A 19,216-nucleotide genomic window follows, 5' to 3' on the forward strand; every position below is an offset into this window, starting at 1 on the left:
TTTCTTGCTACAGAGAACTTTAGGAGGGTGCAGGCGGTGGCTGCAGGGGGCTGGTGAGTTCAAAACTCCCAGGCTGACCAACCATCCTGGTTGCCCAGACTGAGGAGTTTCCTGGGCTTTGGGAACTTTCAGTGCAAAAACTGGGACAGTCCCAGGATACTGAGAGAGTTGGTCACCCTAACTTCTTCCCACCTTGCTTGGGCCAGAAACTCACTCCCAGGAGAAAGACTGATTCAGATCCAGGGAGGGGTTAAGAGACAACTAATCCAGCTTGAAATCCAGTTCTGGCAGTAATTAGATGTGTGGCCTTCAGTAAATCGCTTAACCTCTCTGAGCTTTGGTCTATGAAGCTGGGATGTTGTGGATATTCAGATAAGGTGTACAAATACTTGGCTTGGAGCCTGGTACAGACAGTTCTCCAATAAACTCCTTTGGCTGTGGTTTCTACATTTCGTGTCTGGCTGCTGGCTCCTAGTTATAGACCCACAAGTCCTCTGCCCCAGAAAGGGCCTTTGTCCCCCTGGGGAGGCCAAGGGAGGCAGGTGGTTAGGGCTGAGGCATCCCCACACTGCTGCAAGGGGCTTGGGGTCCCAGGGAGAAGGTTTAGTTTTGGGTCTGATGTGTACCTCAGTTAAGTCCCTTCTGATCTCTCAGAATGTCAATTCCCACATCTGTAATATGGGATGGTATTTGTGCCTACCTCGAAGAGTGACTGTGAGGATTAATGAGATTATACAAGGAACCCTCAGCCTGGGCCCGGGGCCTGCTCTCAGTGCTACACCAGGTACTCCCCACCTCCCCATCACACACACACACACACACACACACACACACGCACGCACGCATGGACTCTATCTTAATCTGGCCACACATTCCATCCCACCCAGCCCCTGTTCCAGTCCTAGCACTTACTTGCTGTGTGATCTTGGCCAGATGACTTTCCCTCTCTGAGCTCCCTTCCTCATCTCTGACACGAGGGAATGACAGTTCCCACATTGCTGAGTTTTGATGAAGATGAACTGAGATAACCCACTCAGCCTAATGCTGGACACATAACCAGTGTTGAGTTGGAGTCAGTGACTGGTAGAGCCCCAGGATGATCACACGCACACTCCTACACACACACACACACACACACACACACACGATCTTCCAGGTCTTGGTAGCTCCTGGGAGTCCTTCAACCACACAGGGCTTCAGCACGTAACAGGTGCACACCAAACCCTGCCACACCACTGGGCTCTGTCCCACAGACACACTCAGGCACCTGCCATGCTCTCTTGAGGGTCCCCCCATCCTCATCAGTCACCTCCCACCCAGGGCCCCACCAGTCAGCACCACTGAGGCTGATTAACAAAAAACACAACATCAAATGCCTTTACTTCTGAACTCTCCCCTTTAAGGGGAGGCAGGAAATAGAACATTCTTCCTTGGAGGGAAGGGGATTTAATTCTTAAAAAAAGGCTAGAATAAGCAAATACTGATCTGAGGCCCTGTGTGCCGTGGGCCCAGTCCCGGCTGGCCGCACCCCCGCAGCAGCCCCACCTCATTCCCCCCAGAGCTGGGGGGGGCACCAGGAGGACCCAGGGAAGGCCGGCCGGCCCCCGCCCAGCCCCTCCTCAGCGATCCAGCGGGCAGAGGGGGCTGCCGGTGGGCGGGATGTCACCACCTCAGAAAGTCCCGGATGAGCTTCCAGAGCTTCGTGACCCACAGGTTGACGCCGAGGTCCATCAGGTACTGGATCTCGGGCGTGAGCATGCGACGGCAGAGCTGCGCGTGCCGCTGCCCGATGCTCTTCTTGAGGTTGTAGCCGAGGATGGACTTGGCGCCCAGAGGCTGCCAGGGCTGCATGGCCGAGTCCTGGATGGCGGCGGCGTCCACGGCTCGGCCCCCGTCGATGCAGATGCGCCGCATGCGCTCGTTGGCGCGCCGCAGGGCGGCCACCTCGCGGGCCATGCGCTCCCGCCCGAACGCCTCCACCTTGCGCCAGAAGCTGGCGTTGAAGTGGCGGTAGAGGCGGGCGTCCAGCACGTTCCAGGCCGTGGCGCGCCGGTACAGCTCCCCGGAGAGGCGCGGCACGGCCGAGGCGCGGCGGGCGTTGAGCTTGAAGTAGAGCACGTCCTCCAGCTCCCAGCACAGCAGGTCCTTGAGCAGCACCAGGGACTCGTCGAAGTACTCCTGCAGGAGCACCAGGTGGAAGCGGCGCTCCACCTCCAGGATGTGCTCCTGCACCTGCGGGTTGCCGGGGTCCAGGCCGCTGTCGTAGCCCAGGTCGAAGAAGAGCAGGTTGCGGAGGTAGTGGGCGTTGTAGCCGTGGGGGTCATAGTAGCGGTCTGGGTCCTGCAGGAACTCGGCCAGCTTGTCGCTGCCCGAGAGCTTCCACGTGAAGGGCACCACCGAGCCGAAGTAGTGGAAGGAGGACTCGAAGAGGCGGGCGGGGTCGCGGAGCACGGTGATGAACGTGGCGTTGGGCGGCACCAGACCGCGTACCTCCTCGTAGTGGAAGCGCATGTGGTTGCAGATGATGTTGAAGCAGGCCCCGGGCCGGTAGTCCTGCACCAGGCTGCGAGCGAAGAAGGCCGGGTAGTCGAAGTCGTTGCGGCCATTGGGGAAGGCGAACTTGAGCCCGTGCTTCTGGCCAAAGCGGAACAGGATGTTGAGCAGCGTGCTGCTGGCCGTCTTGTGCGTCTTCATGAACACGATGTCGCGTCGAGGCTGGCACCCTCCCGCAGAGCCGTTGGCCGGGGTCAGGGCCTCGGGCTCACCTGGCGCCGGGGAGCAGGGCGCTGTGCCCTCCGGGGTCCTGCTGTGGATGGAATGGTGGGGAGAGCCTCAGGGGCTGCTGGGGGCCCTCAGGAGGCAGAACCCCAGCGCCCTGGAGTCTAAAGATCAGGCCTATTGGGGATGGTGGGTAGCAGGGAGGCCAGGACAGGGGACCAGACAGGCCTGTGTCCAGGCTGCGATGCTTGGGCGTGTGGTTTGGTCTCTTTGGCCTCACGTTCCTCATCTACGAAATGGGGAAAATAACAGGCCCATCTGGGGTGTTGGTGTGAGGTCAAAGTGAGACAGGCTTGCTGGTTCTTGTCTCATTCGTGGCCACCACATGGTACACGTTATCACGAATTAGCATTAGGTTGGACCACATGAGATTTTGTAGGTCGGTTTTTGACCAAAAATAATCAATTCTCGGTAATTTCCTCTAGTTCAACTTGATACCACCAACCAAGAGCACAAACCATGCCAGGCCCGGGCTGAGCAGCCCCCTGAGGAGGTGGGCTAGCCTCATGGTTAGGAGCCAGGCTTGGAGGCAGACAGAATCCAGTCTCAGCCTGGGCCCTGTGCCCGTGGAGTTCTCTCGGACAAGTCACCCCCACGTCCCAGCCCCACTGGAGCCTCAGATGAGGATAATCCCAGCCGTGTACGCAGACAGTCAGTGTTATTTGATCCGCATGCTCCATGAGGCAGGCTCTGTTATTATGCCCACTTCACGGAGGAGGACACTGAGGCTCAGGGTTACACAGTGAGCTCTGCCCTAATCAGCACAATTTCTGCACATCCAGCATAGCATGATGCAGCCCAGGGTGCCCCACCCCACCCCCACCGCTTGGCCCCCCCGGGGAGCCACTCACGTGGAGGCCAGGCCAGTGTGCAGTGGGGGGGCAGCATAGGAGTACAGCAGCAGCAGAAGGCTGGTGAAGAGCGCTCCCAGCACCAGCCCCTTGGCCATGGACACCCAGCGCTTCTTCTGGGGCAGCGGCATCTCAGATACCTGTGGGGTCACAGAGCAGGGCAAGCATCAGGAGGCCAGCCCCAGGGAGCCTCCACTGCTGCCCCAGGCCTGGCTGGGTCGAAGGCAGCCTTTGACATTGGCTGGCCCTTGGCCGGCTCTGTGGCCCCCCCAACAAGATTCACACAGGGACAGAGAGACAAATGCATGGAGAGACACAGCGACAGGGGTGCAGACAGAGACGGTGGGCAAAGCCAATGCAGAGAGAGACTGGGGGATGGGGCAGGAAGCAGGTTCTACTGCCTGGTTCAGTTTTAATTTTCAAGGGTAGGGTGGGTACCCAGGTGTCATCAGTTTACTTTATATGTTTTGGGGCTTCGTAATGAAATCATTTTGTATTTTTTTTTTTTTTAAGATTTGATTTATTTGACAGAGAGAGACACAGCGAGAGAGGGAACACAAGCAGGGGGAGTGAGAGAGGGAGAAGCAGGCTTCCCGCTGAGTGGGAAGCCCGATGCGGGACTCGATCCTGGGACTCCAGGATCATGACCTGAGCCGAAGGCAGCCGCTCAACCGACTGAGCCACCCAGGCATCCCGTAATGAAATCATTTTGTAAGACAGAAAAAGAAGACCCTCTCCCGGTGCCCCCTCCCCCCAGGCCTGGGGCCAGGGCTATTCACAAGGAGGGGTCAGGGGCCTCCCTGGGCCTGAATCTCTCAGCTTCCTAAAGACCCAGCCAGACTACCTGTTTCCTGTGCCACCCTTCCCAGCTGCCCAGTGAGGAGCTGAGGCTCCTCATCTCTTTTCACTGGTCCCTGTGCCCCTGGGTCCATAGGGCAGGCAGATGGAGAAACAGGTTCAGAGTGAGGAAGGAGAGGGTTCAGTTCACACAGCCAGGCCTCTGCACAAACCTACCTCCTCTCTCTGATTGCCAGCAGGCAGGGTTGCCCAGGGAAATCTGAATTCTAGATAAACAATGAATAAAATTTGTGTAATTTTGGGCGCCTGGGTGGCTCAGTTGGTTGAGCGACTGCTTTCAGCTCAGGTCATGATCCTGGAGTCCCTGGATCGAGTCCCGCATCGGGCTCCCTGCTCGGCGGGGAGCCTGCTTCTCCCTCTGACCCTCCCCCCTCTCATGTGCTCTCTCTCTCTCATTCTGTCTCAAATAAATAAATAAAATCTTTTTAAAAAATTTGTGTAATTTTATTTATTTTTAAAGATTTTATTTATGGGGCGCCTGGGTGACTCAGTCGGTTAGGTGTCTGCCTTCGGCTCGGGTCACGGTCCCAGGGTCCTGGGATCAAGCCCCGCATTGGGCTCCCTGCTCAGTGGGGAGTCTGCTTCTTCCTCTCCCACTCCCCTTACTTGTGTTCCCTCTCTCTCTCTGTCTCTCTCTGTTAAATAAATAAATAAACTCTTCAAAAAAAAAAAGATTTTATTTATTTTAGAGAGAGAGCACACGCACACATGCCTGACAAAGAGAGGGAGAGAGGATCTGAAGCAGACTCCGTGCTGAGCGCAGAGCCCGACGCCGACGCGAGGCTCGATCCCATTACCACGAGATCATGACCTGAGCTGAAACCAAGTTGGGTGCTTAACCAATGAAGCCACCCAGGCGCCCCAAAAGTTGTCTTATTTATTTATTTATTTATTTATTTATTTATTTATTTATTTATTAAAGATTTTATTCATTTACCTGTCAGAGAGAGAGCGCGCATAAGCAGGGGCAGTGGCAGGCAGAGGGAGAGGGAGAAGCAGGCTCCCCGCTGAGCAGGGAGCCCGATGTGGGACTCGATCCCAGGACCCTGGGATCATGACCTGAGCTGAAGGCAGCCGCTTAACCAACGGAGCCACCCAGGTACCCCAAAAGTTGTTCAATTTTTTTTTTTAAGATTTTATTTATGTATTTGACAGAGACACAGCAAGAGAGGGAACATAAGCAGGGGGAGCGGGAGAGGGAGAAGCAGGCTTCCCACTGAGCAGGGGTCCCGATGTGGGGCTCGATCCCAGGACCCCGGGATCATGACCTGAGCCGAAGGCAGGCGCTTACGACTGAGCCACCCAGGTGCCCCAAAAGTTGTTTAATTTTAATATTGCGGGGCGCCTGGGTGGCTCAGTCGTTAAGCGTCTGCCTTCAGCTCAGGTTATGATCCCGGGGTCCTGGGATCGAGCCCCACATCGGGCTCCCTGCTCCGCAGGAAGCCTGCTTCTCCCTCTCCCACTCCCCCTGCTTGTGTTCCCTCTCTCACTGTGTCTCTCTCTGTCAAATAAATAAATAAAAAATCTTTAAAAAAAAAAAACTTAAAAAAAAAATTTTAATATTGCACAGGACATACTAAAAATTATTCAGTGTTTATCTGAAAATTACATTGGGTGTAATTTTTGTTTGTTTGTTTTGGGTTTGGGGAATTTTCGGTCTAGTCTTTTGGTCTAACTGTGGCATCCCTAACGGCAGGGGACTGAGGCATGAACTGTAAGCGAGGCAGTTCATGCTGAGGGATGGGAGCCCAGGAGAGAGCCGGGGCTCAGGGCGCCTTCCTCCCTCCCCTCAGCTGTAATACCAGGGCACAAAACTTTCCACTCCAGCTCTAACACATGCGGCATGGAGGCCTTGGGCCTTTGAGGCCACAAGAAGTCATGCGTGCTGCCCCGTGACCACACGCACGGCACGTCCCCACCATCCCTGGGGGCAGAGGCTCAATAGCCTGCCTGGAGGAGGACCCCACATCCTTCCCTCTGGGAAAGTTACCCAAGGCACCCATAAACCCTTCTCAGAGAAGGGGCACTCCAGGCCTCATCCCAGCAGCCAGCACCAGTCCCTGAGTCTTCTGCTCATCCTCTAGAAATTTCTCATCACGGGAAAGGATATAAGGAAGCAATGTGCAGAGGAAGAAACTATGCAAGAGGGAATTTGGCCTCCCTCATGACAATGACGTATCTCTGTTCACTCTTAGGTGGGCAAGGTGGACAAGTCAGGGGTAAACGAGAATGGGGGAGAATGTTTCCAGAAGGCAGTTCATTCTAGCAAAGGAGGAAGGTATAAGCTCTCCAAATTCCAACGATTCCACATAAACACTTGGGCAAAGTCCCACATGACATGGTGTTCATGGCAGCGTGGTCAGAAATTTAAAAAACTAGAAATGACCTCAACGTCCATCAGTGGGGGTCTGTTACACAAACCAAGGCCTGTTCCCAGATGGAGTCTTCTGTACCCATTAACAAAACAAGACAGAGCTAAGTGGACTGGCTCAAAAACACATCATGATCTAATAATGTGAAAAAAGAAAGTTCCAGAACACTATGCCCCCAAATCCATATATGTATACATGTAGGCCCAGAAACAACTGGAGGGCAGTATTCTAAATGTTAATAGTAGTATCCTCTGCATAGCTAGGAAAAGGGGTATACACGGGAATATTTTTCTATATTATGCATTTCTGTAACAAATGCTTTTTAAAAAGGGAGCATGTATTACTTTTTTAATTAAAAAAAGGCAATAAGGGCGCCTGGGTGGCTCAGTCGGTTGGGCGACTGCCTTCGGCTCAGGTCATGATCCCAGGGCCCTGGGATCGAGTCCCACATCGGGCTCCCTGCTCTGCGGGGAGCCTGCTTCTCCCTCTCCCACTCCCCCTGCTTGTGTTCCCTCTCTCGCTGTGTCTCTCTGTCAAATAAATAATAAAAATAAAATCTTTAAAAAAAATAAAAATAAAAAAGGCAATAAAGGGGCGCCTGGGTGGCTCAGTCTTTAAGCGGCTGCCTTCAGCTCAGGTCGTGATCCCGGCATCCTGGGATCGAGCCACGCATCGGGCTCCCTGCTCAGTGGGAAGCCTGCTTCTCCCTCTCCCACTCCCCCTGCTTGTGTTCCTGCTCTCGCTGTCTCTCTGTAAAATAAATAAATAAAATCTTTAAAAAAAAAAAGGCAATAAAATGTATTTAATATATTTAAATAATAGGTGATAAAGAATGCAGGGTGGGGTAATGTGGCTAACCAGTCTGGTCATGGAGGGGGAGGTGCTGACCCCAGGCTCTGGAGGCCCCAGGCCTGTGTTTCAATCACAGGAACCTCCATGGAGCCCCAGTTTCTCATCTGTAAAATTGGGAAGCTGATAACCACCCCCCACCACCACCACCACTGGCTCTTTCAGAGATGGAGGAGGCAAAGAAAGCAATTAGCATGTAGTTACTCTCAAAGAGTGTTAGCTGTTTCCCTCCTGAGCCCCTGGGGACCTGCTCCTGGTCTCAGTCTTTGTCACCCTCAGGGTGTGCTCCCCTGAGCAAGGCGTGGCTGCTGCCGGCTCCCAGCACAAACCAGCTCATTGCATCAAGTGCCCCAATTGGGCTCCTGTCCCCTAGGGCCCACTAGAAAACAGGGCAGAGCCTAAAGCCAGGCCAGAGCCTCAGACTCGGGCCCAAACCCTGAGTGGGGCCCTAGACCTTGGGTTCTCTGACTTTAAAACAGGGGAGGGTAAAATTCCTACCCTCCCCAAATCCCCAGGGTCCACTCTTGCCCCAGCAGCCCTACTCACCAGGGCACTTTCCGGAAATCTGAGAGGCTGATGACAGAAGCTCTGGGGTAGAAGCCCAGCAGCAGGGGGCAGACCAGCTTCCCAGAACCACCAATCAGGCTCCACCTAGCCTGGCCCAGGACAGCGCCCCCAACCTCCCCATCACGGCTTCACTCATTCACTCTGCCACTTGGGCTTCCTGAAACCATGCCTGCCCTCAGGTTTCACTTTTGAGCCCCTGCTATGAGCCAGGCCCTGGGCAGGGACTTCTCTAGAGCAACTCACTGATTCTGCTTAGCTATCCCAGCAGGCTGACCCCACTGTCACTCCCATTTTGCAGATGGGGAAATCGAGGTTCCAGGAGGTGATGTGACTTGCCTAGGGTCACTCAGCAAGGCAGGGGGCGGGGCTGGGATTCAAGCCCAAGTCTGTCAGCCTCCAATATGCATCTTCCAGCTTTGTCTGTGGCAGCCCCTGCCTGGCATGTCCCAAGCCCAGTCCCAAGCCCGCAGGAAGTGTGTGTGCAGCCAGAAGATCCACCACAGGAGGCCAAAGTGTGGCTAATGGGGCTCTGTCCCAGCAGCACAGCAGGGTGTGGCCTCTGTGGGCTGGGCCAGGGCAGCCAGGAGGAAAAGTAGAGAAACAGAGGGGGCCTTGGTGGCTGGTCCCTACTGTGTCAATAGCTTGAGGCATTCGAGGCTGATGGTTCCCTTCCTGCCTGGTCTCTGTGGACTTGGGCATGCTGCTCGGCCTCTCCGTCTTAGTCTCCTCATGTGCACGATGGACACACAGCACCAAGATCAGGGCAAACAGGGCCCTTGGTAACCACAGGCAGAGTCCCTGGGTAGACCAAGGCCCAAAAAGGGGCTGGCTGGCAGCCAGGAGCCTGGCTAAGAGGAAGAGTCATGAGACTGAGATTTGAATGAGAGGATGCATGCACACAGGCAGAGATCAATACATATTAATTATTCTTATCATCACTATTGACCAGGGACCAGGTTCCCGGGCCCAGGTTTATGGGCGGAGAGATCTCCTCTGTGCCCGGCTGCAGGCAAGCCTAAGGTAACTCATCCCTGCGCTGCTGGAGCCTGGCACCAGGTAAATGTTTGATGAATGACCCCCATGACCCTCAGGGCAGAATGCAGCCGGGGCTAACACGAGTGGGTGGGAGCCACACGTGTGAGTCACACATCCGAGGGCCACCTGGGGCCAGCACCTTGGGGCCAGGGTCCTGCGTTTGAGACCCAGTTTTGCTGCTTCCTTTCTGTGTGCCCTAGGTAAGGCTGTGTCCCTCTCTGGGTCTCAGATTCTCCTCTAAAATGACGGTGCCAACTCCGCCCCCATCACAGGGCATCACGCAGATCTCCCTCGTCCCACAAGGAAAGTGCCCAGCACAGGGCTGGCACAGAGCATACACTCCCTGGGCATGGGTGGCCATCGTTATTATTATCATCATTATGATTGCCCTCCCAGGGTCCCAGTCATGGCCCCTTCAAGGTGTGTGCCCATGGCCCACAGTGGAGGCTTGCAGTCAACAGACAGCCCCAGGTCCAAGGCCATGGGGCACCAGGGACGATTACAGTGTGGGCTGAGCCTCACAGCTTCCAATCGGGAAGACAGCACAGCAGGGAGGCTAAGGCTCAGAGAAGGCAGGGCCACCCTGAAGGTCACACAGCACAGCAGCAGCAGAGAGAACTAGAATCTGGGTCTCTCTTCCTCTGCCTATGGTGGTGACAGTCCCAGGCACTCAGGAGTGATGGTCCGCCCCCCTCCCTAGCCCACCCCATCTATTCCTATCCTTCTTGGTTACCATAGGCACATCGCCCTCCATCTGTGCTGACAGCTGGCTCCAGGCCAGGCCCAGCAATCCTCTCATTCGGTTGGACCAGCACCCTCTAGAGAAGGAAGGAGAAACAGGACTCATCGCCACAGCATGCACGTAGGGAAACCGAGCCCAGGATGGTAAACCTTCTGTCCTACAGCATAACTACCAGGCAGGCCTTGGTCCCAAAGTGTCCTGCTCCCCCAGGGACCCCTGTGCAGGGGTGGAGGAAGACACACTCACCTTGGGCCGTGGCTGGCTGCCCCTTTCCTCTCCCTGTCTGAGCCACATCTGACTCCCAGGCTGCCTCTCCGGTCACTGGGAAACAGGAACGCTCCTACAGCAGTATTCTGGCTGGCTTCCTCAGGTTCCAGTGGGTGTGAATATTCATGAGGTCCCTCCCCGGGGGATAGCAGGTGGCATGTGTCTGTACCCTGCAGGTGCTACCCGGGCCCTCTGCCAGGGACACATTCCGGGTGGTCCCTGACTATCTCTAGACCTCCGCAGCCAGGCAGCTCCTTCACCCCAGGGCTCAGCCAGGTCTCAGGTGTCCTTGGACCAAGGACACAAGCAGCTGCAGAGCTCTGCAGAGAATCGGGGAGGCGAATTGCTCCTCGAACAGTATCTCATTAAGTCCCAACATCTCATTAAGTCCCCCTCATCTTAATGCTGCCCCATGCATTAAGCAACATGATTAGCCCACTCTCCGGATGAAGAAACGGAGGCTCAGAGAGATGAACTCACCCGTCCAAGGTCACATAGTTAGCAAGGGACAGTCAGTGCCAGTCAGAAAATCCAAATGCACACTTGCCAAATTCCAGGGCTTAAAGATACCAAGATACAACCAGAGACCAAGGTTTGTCTAAAATCGGCGGAGCCCCCAGAGCAAGCAACTCACCCAGGAGTCCTCCTAGGGGCAGAGAACCTGACCAGCTCTGGGAGGATCAGTCTGATGAGATTTTACCTGTGAGCTCCAAGTCCTTCATCAAAGAGGCAATACGATCATGCCTCTCCTGTCTGCACCCTGTGTGGGGATCGGCGCACGGGACTCCGTGGACCAGCTTGGAGAGATTCGGGCCCACTGCAGGTGCCAATCCTTCCCCAGGTCTTGGCAAGAAGAGGCAGTTCTAGGGGCCCTGTCCTAAACCCCAAGGGCCCTCAGGCTCACCGGAGGTGCTGAAATCTCTTACACCCCGCTCTTAGCTGGGTTTAGGTCTGTCTTGGGGTCCGGGTTCAGCCTTGCCATGAACAGAAGATGCCCAGAAAAGTACCTCACATCCTTCCGTCAGGCACAGGGGCTCTAGGGACCAAGGTTAATAGTAATTGACCATCGGGGCACCTGGGTGGCTCCGTCGGTTAAGCGTCTGCCTTCAGCTCGGGTCATTATCCCAGGGTCCTGGGATCGAGCCCCACATCAGGCTCCTTGCTCAGCAGGGAGCCTGCTTCTCCCTCTCCCTCTGCCTGCTGCTCCCCCTGCTTGTGCTCTCTCTCTCTCTGTCAAATAAATAAATAAAATATTTAAAAAACCAGTAATTGACCATCGGTTAATAGTAATAACTATCACGACAGTCATTTTTCTCACACTGAGCACTTTCATAGGTTGACCAGCTGCCAACTCCTCCCAGGGAACAGTAGGCATCTGACATTTGCTCGGACACTTTGCCCCTTCCCCTACAACCCCACCCAGCCTGGGAGCAGCCCTCAAAGTCCCATGAAATACCAGAGCTTAAACAGCCACAGGGAGGACCAAGAGTCCATATCTCTCTGAATGCTGGATTGGCCCAAGGCACGGGAGTAGCGTTATTTATTCATCTGTTCTGGGCTGAGCTAATTTGAAAACAGATAAATAAATGTATGGGGGGGGGGTGAGTCAGGGCAGAGCTGGTATCAAACAGCAGAGAGGTGGTTTATGAGTGTGGACTCTTGACCAAACGCAGTATGGTCCTGTGCTCAGGACTTCTCATGCATCACACGCTCTCATAATCCTTGCCACTGGAGGCCCTGTTACCACCCCTATTTTATAGAGGAGGGAGCTGAAGCTCAAGGACGTGATGTGACAAGCCCCATGTCACAAGAGGTTAAGGATCTTGGGCAGGAGGGAGTGGAGGTCAGGATCTGGGTGAGGTCGTGGTGGGGTGGGAAGGCAGGTAAAGAAGAGCCACGTGAAGCAGAGCTTTCTAGAGTAGGAAGCATTGATAGCAGAACCTACGCTTCCAGCCCTGCCAGAGGGTTCCCTTCTCAGGGTATCGATAGTGATGTCATCTCTGGCTGGTTCTCCCCCAACCCCAGCAAAAAAAAAAAAGTTTTTAATTATAAAAGCAGTACATGATCACTGAAAAAAAAATTCAGACATTACAGAAAAATGCAAAGACAATGAAAAGAGCTCCATCCCCATAGGTCACTGCCCTTAAAACTTTAGCACAAGCCTCCCCACATTTTTTCTGTCCATAAACCCATACAGATGATAGAAGGGGTCTCTTTGGGGGAATACATTTTGTCTTTACCTTGCTCCCCCTCTCCCATGTCAATAGATTGTGGACATCTTTTTGTGACCACAATTAATTTTAAATTGATCCGTTCCAGTTATTTAGGGAGCACCTGCACTGTGCCCGGCGCTAGGGTTCATCATTCCCGTGCCAGAGTTCTGGGCTCACAGTCCTGGGGGTGAGAGGAGCAGGCAGCTGCAGGTGCTGTGATGGAGGACACGGTGGGGCTTGCTGGAACGCAAACACCTGATCCAGTCTGGGGGGGGTGGCAGGAAGAGCATGCTCAGGGAGGCTTCCTAGGATTAGGGGTCCCTGGTAGCAGAAGCTACTGTGTGTTTTCTGATTTCCAAAGGCAGTTAGTTCCCTTTTCTCCCTGAGTACATGGCTAAACTACATTTCCCATCCTCCCTTGTGGTTCAGTGTCCTCGTGTGACTGAATTCTGGCCAACGGAATGTGAGCAGAATAATAGCTGTTGATGTTAGGTGGGCGGACATTCTCTGTGGTCTCCTTTCGCGTATGCTGGATGAATGGGGCCAGCTCCAACGATCTGGAGATGGGCAGGGGCCATGAGATGGGAGGAGGCTGGTATTCGCATCACCACTCACTAAACACCTGATTAGATTTCATGAAAATGACAACTAAACTGCCATTGTGCTAAGCCTTTCGGAACTTGGGGCTTGTCTGTTACAGCAGCTAGGATTAACTAATGCACTTGTTACCCTGGAATGAGCCAGGCAGAGAGAAAAGCATGTGCAAAGACCCAGGGCGATTGAGAAACTAACAAATGTTCAGCTTGGCTGGAACGTCCAGGATGTGTGTACGTCAGAGGCTGGGTGTGCAGGGGAGACTAGAAGCACAGCCAGAAAGGGGGCAGGGGCAGGCAGGAGATGAAGGGTCTCAGGGAAGCATGCTAAGGAATCTGGCCTGGATCCTGTGGGCAGTGGGGAACCCTGGAAAGTCTTCAGCAGAGAAGTGAGGAGATGGGATTCCCATCAGGCTGCTAAATGGAAAATGAACAGTAGGGATGGGGAAGGACTGGGAGAAGCCAGCAGACCTTGACAGTGGGTTATAGCTGCTAGGCGTGAAATGACCTGGACCAACGAGAAGGCTGGGAATGAACTGGAACCATCTGCAGGCCATGGCATAGACAACGTTTGGTGAACGATAGGGTGTGGGGGAGGGGAGGGAGGAACCCTGTTGGGGTGACTAGGGGTGGAGCTGGCTGGGGGTGGAGCTGGTCCCTGAGTGGGAGAGCCTAAGAGAGGGGTATGTTTAGTATTGGGGTTGGATGGGCAATGTCAGTTTCAATTTAGGACAAGTTGAGTCTGAGCGATGTGTGGGATGCTTGTAGAATATGCAAAGAGCAATAAGATCCCTTACCTGGAGCACAAGAGGGAGATCTCAGGGGAAAGAGATTGGGAGCCATGGGCACAGAGGTGGGAACTGATGTCAGAGAAGCAAATGGAATCCACTAGAGAAAGGGGGAGGAAGGTGAAGAGCCCTGCCAGGAGGGCAAGAGTCCCCCAAGGAGTTAAAGATAAAGAGCCTCTGAAGCCATTGGCTGTAGAACATTCTGTGGAACATTGCTCCCCATGAACCATTCCCTGACTGATGGGCATCCATGCTGTTTGCTCAGTGCACACACATGGGAACAGGGTTCTGGAAGACAAGGTGAAGGGGTGAGGGTGTCCTAGGGCTGTTTCTTGTAGCTGGAAGGGAATCTCATGGGGACCCTAGAGGAGATTTTAAAAGTGGAGCAACAAGACTCCCCCTAGAGTTCGCAGACTGCATACTTGACAGCAACTATTACAGTTCTAAAGGTGCCCATCCTCAGACCCGGCAATTCCATCTGTGCTCATTTGTTCACAGAGGACAATCTAACAGGAGATCCGAGAAGGGTGCAAAAGTTTAGCAAAGGGGAAAGACAGAAACAACTTAAATGTCCAACGATAGGGGATGGTTAAAAATATTATGTGACATTCACTCCATGGTTTATGATGTACTCATTTAAATGATGTCCATAATATATAATGAAGTGAAAAAATATATACACACACATATGATTTTGCTTTACAAGAGTCTGTATTACTCTGGAAAAGAATTAAAATGAAAAGATATTTCCATTTTTGAAAACCTATAGTCTGGCTGGAGGAGGAGAGAGAAGTGGCTAGTCGGAACCATACCCCTCCTTGCTGTGCGACCACAGCCCTCTCCGAGCCTCAGTGTCCTAAAGTGGGGAAGAAGCAGCAGGGGTCTGGGGCAGAGAAGCTGGGAAGTGTGGGCTGCACAGTTAAAGGTGCAGATGGGAAAGGTTGGCCCTCCACCCAGGAGCCCGGGCCAGTGCCCTGCAGGGACCGAGAAGCCTCCTCACTCTGCCCCTCTGGAGTGGGGTGCTGGAGTAGAGATGGGGAGGATCACCCAGAGAGGCACTTCAGCTGAACCCCAATTTGCTGGTTCATAGGACCACCCCCAAACTGTCAGCACTGACATCTTGCCCCTGCTGCCTGCCCCCTGGGCTGGGGGCATGGCGGCCAGCTGGGTACCAGGTCTGGCAGCTGACTGAAAGAGGGCATGTTCTTTGATGATTCAGAAGGCTCTTTCTGATCTCGCAGGGTCACCTATCTCTACCATTTCAAATGGCAACCATGCCTGGGACCCCTACAGACTTCCCAGGGTCACCTGCTAGCCATGGGATGGGTGGGAACACGAGGCTCAGAAACTAGTGAAGGGCCAACTGACAAAGTCAGAACTACAAGCAAGCTCTTCCTGCTATACGCCCTTGTCTGGGCAAAGTCACCATCAAGGCTAAGTTGCCCCAAAGTAGCTTCAGAGGGGCAAAACACAGGTTAACCAAGAAGTCAGTGGTTTTTTTATTAACTCCCAATTACTGAGAATACGTATCATTCGCTGTACCTCCTAGCATGACTGAAATGTTTTTTAAAGGAATGTCATGCACTTGCTTGCATAAAAATATGTAACAGAATAAAGGTTTTAAAAAGGTGCTGAACACCTGTTATGCACAATGTCCTGGATCCGCCCACCTGCCTCTCCCCTCCTGGAGAGGCTGAGATGCTCTGGCTATGAATTCTGACTCCCCCAGTCCCCAGCTGGGCGATCTTGGGCAGGTGACTTCCCCTCTCTGAGCCTCAGCTTCTTAACGATGGGAATATTTTGCCCCTCTCACGGGTTTGCTATGAGGATCAAATGGAATGAGGCGTGCAGAGCCCTTTGCTCATACCTCGGATTATTATCATGACCTTTCTAGACCCACTTGGCAGGAGAAACAGGACCCACTGGTGCAGACTCCTGGAAGGCAACCCTCCTCATCCAAACCCCCGTATTTCCCATGCTCCAGACCCGCGTTCCCTCACCCCCAGATTTCACATCGGGGGAAAATGAGGCACAGATAGGAAAGGACTTGCCTAAGGTCCCATGGCAAGTCAGGGCACTGCTGGGATCGGGTCTGGGAGTGGCCAAGCCACCTGGAACAGGCAGGTGGGAAAAAAGGTATCATCTGGGACCCCAGTTCTTCCCAACCATCACTCTTTACCTGCTGATTCCTCCAGCCTCCAGCCCACTGCTTCCCACGGGCACCTCTGCTCACTACTGCCCTTCCTGTCGGTTATAAAAGGGGTTGTTCTTCATCATATTCCTCACCCAGGAAGAAGCCCTTCACAAGCCTACTGCCGTGCCTGGAATTCCACCATCTGTGCCTCATTCGCCTAGGTTAATTATTGCCTCTCCCCAGGGTGACACACTCAGTCCCTCAGAGCCCAGAGTGGGGACTGTCAGGGAAACACTCCTTTCTTTTCTTTTCTTTTCTTTTCTTTTTTAGATTTTATTTATTTTTTTGACACAGAGAGATATAGCGAGAGCAGGAACACAAGCAGGGGGAGCGGGACAGGGAGAAGCAGGCTTCCCGCAGAGCAGGGAGCCCGATGTGGGACTCGATCCCAGGACCCTGGGATCATGACCTGAGCCGAAGGCAGATGCTTAATGACTGAGCCACCCAGGCGCCCGAAACACTCCTTTCTTGCTGGGTGACAAGAGGGCATTCGCCCCATGCTCTCAAACAGCAGACCCATGCCCACTGGACAAGGGGTTACACAGGAAGCAGGCAGGCTCCTTTGTCCACAGGGAGCTTCCTTCAGGCAGGGCTCGGCCTGAGTGAGAAGCAGGGAATGAAGCAGCCCGAGGTGGCAGCTGGGAACAGGGCTCTGTTGTCTCTGCTCCCAGAGTAGCAGCCTGCCCACCCCCGAGTGTCAGCCAGAGCTGGGAGCTAGGAAGGCAAGGGGGGGAGGGGTCCCGAGCTAGGGGTTTGGGCAGCACAGGCAGATCCAAGAGCCTAGGACCCCAGAGCAGCAGAGAGGTCTTGAGCAGGGCTGCAGTCCCGAGATGTGGGCTGGGACAAGACTCCTGTGATTCGTAGTCAACTCAGCCACCTTTGAACTATGTGTGACCTTGGGCAAGTCACTGAATCACCCTGGGCCTCAGTTTCCCCCTAAGGATAACGGGAATGCCCTCCTTTGCAGGGCAAAGTACAGTGTAGCACTATAGGGGCTGCTCTGGTCCAGGCCTGCCGGTGGCCTTACCTCTCTGGGCCTCAGATCACCCCCCTTGGTAAAGGAAGAGGTTGGATTCTCCCAACTGGACTGTCCTCCTGAGGATTTTCATGGCACCTGTCACCTTGGCAAGGTGATCAGGTGTCAGGCCTGTGGCCCTCTCTCTCTCCCTCCCTCTCTCCTACTTGGTGTGGGTTACTTACTGCAGCCAGATGTGAGATCATCACCTCTCCAGCTCTAGGCAGGTGGGAAGGGGGGCCCTACTGGGAAGAGACCACAGTCTTGCTCTGTGCTGTGACCAAGTACCGACTTGACAATGACAGGGCAGACCAAGCGGGACCTCCTCCTGGACATTGGTCCTGGAAACTCAACCGGCTGGATTTCCTATGGGCCCTTCCTGGATATCAGGGCTTGTCCCACTTCCACAAGCTTCTCTTTGCTGGCTTTGCCCCCTCTGTGGTATAGGACGGGGCCTTCCCCAAGCAGAGGGGGATCCATCCCTCCCCCTGACCCCCAGCCCCTGGTCCGATGGCCCCCCACCTCACCCCTTCTGGAAAGCGCTGGTGGGAACAGGGGAGATCCCTGCCCTTCCTCCCCCAGGGCTCAGGCTGCTGTGTCCAAGATTAATCATTAATGGACTTCCAGCTCCAGCCCAGCTCCAGCCCCACCCACCCATGTCCGAAGACTGGGAAAAACCTGGAAAGGGGGCTATGAGGAAGAAACCAAGGACAGGGTACACACCAATGTGCGCCCCCCCCCCCCCCGCCAGCTGCCCACCCTCTGTCAGCCCGCGGGGCACTCGGACCCGGAGCGGTTGTTGCACTCCCGCACCACTCAGGTCTGAGGGGCTGACTCCCGCGATCCCAGTTTGGAGGTCTGGGTAGTGCCGGCTGCAGCCCCAGGCAGGGCACAAGCAAGCAGTGGGTGCTGGGCCCCCAGGACTTACCTTGGCCCCGTTCTCCTCGGGCCTGGCGTGGCTGTTTCGGTCCCGGGCCGCGCCGCCCGGGCGCTCACTAGGCGGCGGGGCGTACCCGCCCGGGCCCCCGACTCCACCGGGCCTGGACCATGCTCCCGCCGCCGCCGCCACACTCACTCCGGCCAGGTGCGGCCGCCAGCCTGGCCCGTCCCCCGGTGCTGCGGCCAATAGGCGGCCTGGCCCCGGCCCCCTCCCGGCCCCCTCCCAGCCCCTCCGCGCTCGCCCGGGACGCACAGAAGCCGCATTCAGCGTCCCCGAGCGCAGCGCGGCGCCCCCGCCGCCGGCTCAACAAGGCGCGTTTGTCTCGGATGCGCCAACGGGGCTATTGTCCCACCGCTGGACCCTGAGGCTCGGCTGAGCTCCCAGCCCCGGAAGGGGATTCGAGGGTGCCTGGGAAACCGGGTGGCGTGGTGGTGGTGGTGAGGGCAGCCCAGCTCTGGGCAAAGGGAGGTGGCTAGACTAGTTGCTGAACTTTTATTAGGGGCTCTGGAGCCCTGAATATCCAATGTGAGGTATGGCCTCCTGCTCGAGTCAGTGCAAGCTGGGGACATACATTTTTGGGGTCTAAACTGTGGATGAGAGGGGTGCAGGGGGGTGCCAGGATCCCCTGAGGGAAGCTCAGGCAAGGGACCCATCTCCAAACAGTCATGCCGCTAGGAGGTCTCCACTGACCCCACCTCTCCACGGTGTCCATAAGGGCTAAGCATAGCACCATCAGGATGCAGGTGCCCCTTCCGTGATCCACCTTCAGTGCCCAGCTTCCCTCCTCACCGCAGAGGAGGACCAAGGATGAGAACTAACGCCTGCCTGGTTGGGAATGTGCAGCTCCAGCTGTGGGAATTGCAAAACCTGCTGGCCACTCAGTGGGCCACGGGCCGCGTCAGAGCCCCGCTGCCCCCGCCAGTACTGGGTGACTCTGGAATGGGGAAAATTCCACATCCGTATGGCTGCCAGGGATTTTTCCAGATCCGACTGGCTTGCTCTCCAGCCTTGCCCTAGCAACCCTGCCATGGCCCTGGGATGCACATGCAACCAGGCAGGCCCAAGTCATTCCCTAGGGTGGCAGGCTTTGGCTCCAAAGGCCCTGATCCCATCCCTGCCTCTGGAAGCATGGCACCCCCACGAGCATGCCAGAG

General features: G+C 55.1%; 1 protein-coding gene across 2 annotated transcripts; it reads right to left on the bottom strand.

Moving 5' to 3' along the window:
- Nucleotides 1-1,169: 1,169 nt before the first annotated feature.
- GAL3ST1 (galactose-3-O-sulfotransferase 1) lies at nucleotides 1,170-18,286 on the bottom strand. 2 transcript variants are annotated; one of them, XM_035017479.1, is made up of 3 exons: nucleotides 18,051-18,286; nucleotides 3,630-3,769; nucleotides 1,170-2,806 (listed from the first exon to the last, which is right to left on the bottom strand). In XM_035017479.1, the coding sequence occupies exons 2-3, from the start codon at nucleotides 3,758-3,760 to the stop codon at nucleotides 1,663-1,665; spliced, it is 1,275 nt and encodes a 424-aa protein (XP_034873370.1). In that variant the 5' UTR covers nucleotides 3,761-3,769; nucleotides 18,051-18,286; the 3' UTR covers nucleotides 1,170-1,662. The 2 variants fall into 2 exon arrangements, with proteins under 2 accessions (XP_034873370.1, XP_034873371.1); XM_035017480.1 differs by lacking the exon at nucleotides 18,051-18,286 and having other exon boundaries at nucleotides 1,170-2,803; nucleotides 3,630-3,763.
- Between the last annotated feature and the right edge of the window lie 930 nt (nucleotides 18,287-19,216).

This window comes from Mirounga leonina, unplaced genomic scaffold, assembly GCF_011800145.1.
Source record: "Mirounga leonina isolate KUSES-001 unplaced genomic scaffold, KU_Mleo_1.0 Mir_171, whole genome shotgun sequence".
Lineage (NCBI taxonomy): Eukaryota > Metazoa > Chordata > Mammalia > Carnivora > Phocidae > Mirounga > Mirounga leonina.

What these genes read in the sequence shown, in the direction of transcription:
- GAL3ST1 (XM_035017479.1), bottom strand. Translation starts at nt 3,760, where the DNA reads ATGCCGCTGCCCCAGAAGAAGCGCTGGGTGTCCATGGCCAAGGGGCTG. An exon ending in CACACTGGCCTGGCCTCCAC is followed by an intron (nt 2,807 to 3,629) that starts GTGAGTGGCTCC and finishes TTCCATCCACAG; the next exon opens with CAGGACCCCGGAGGGCACAG.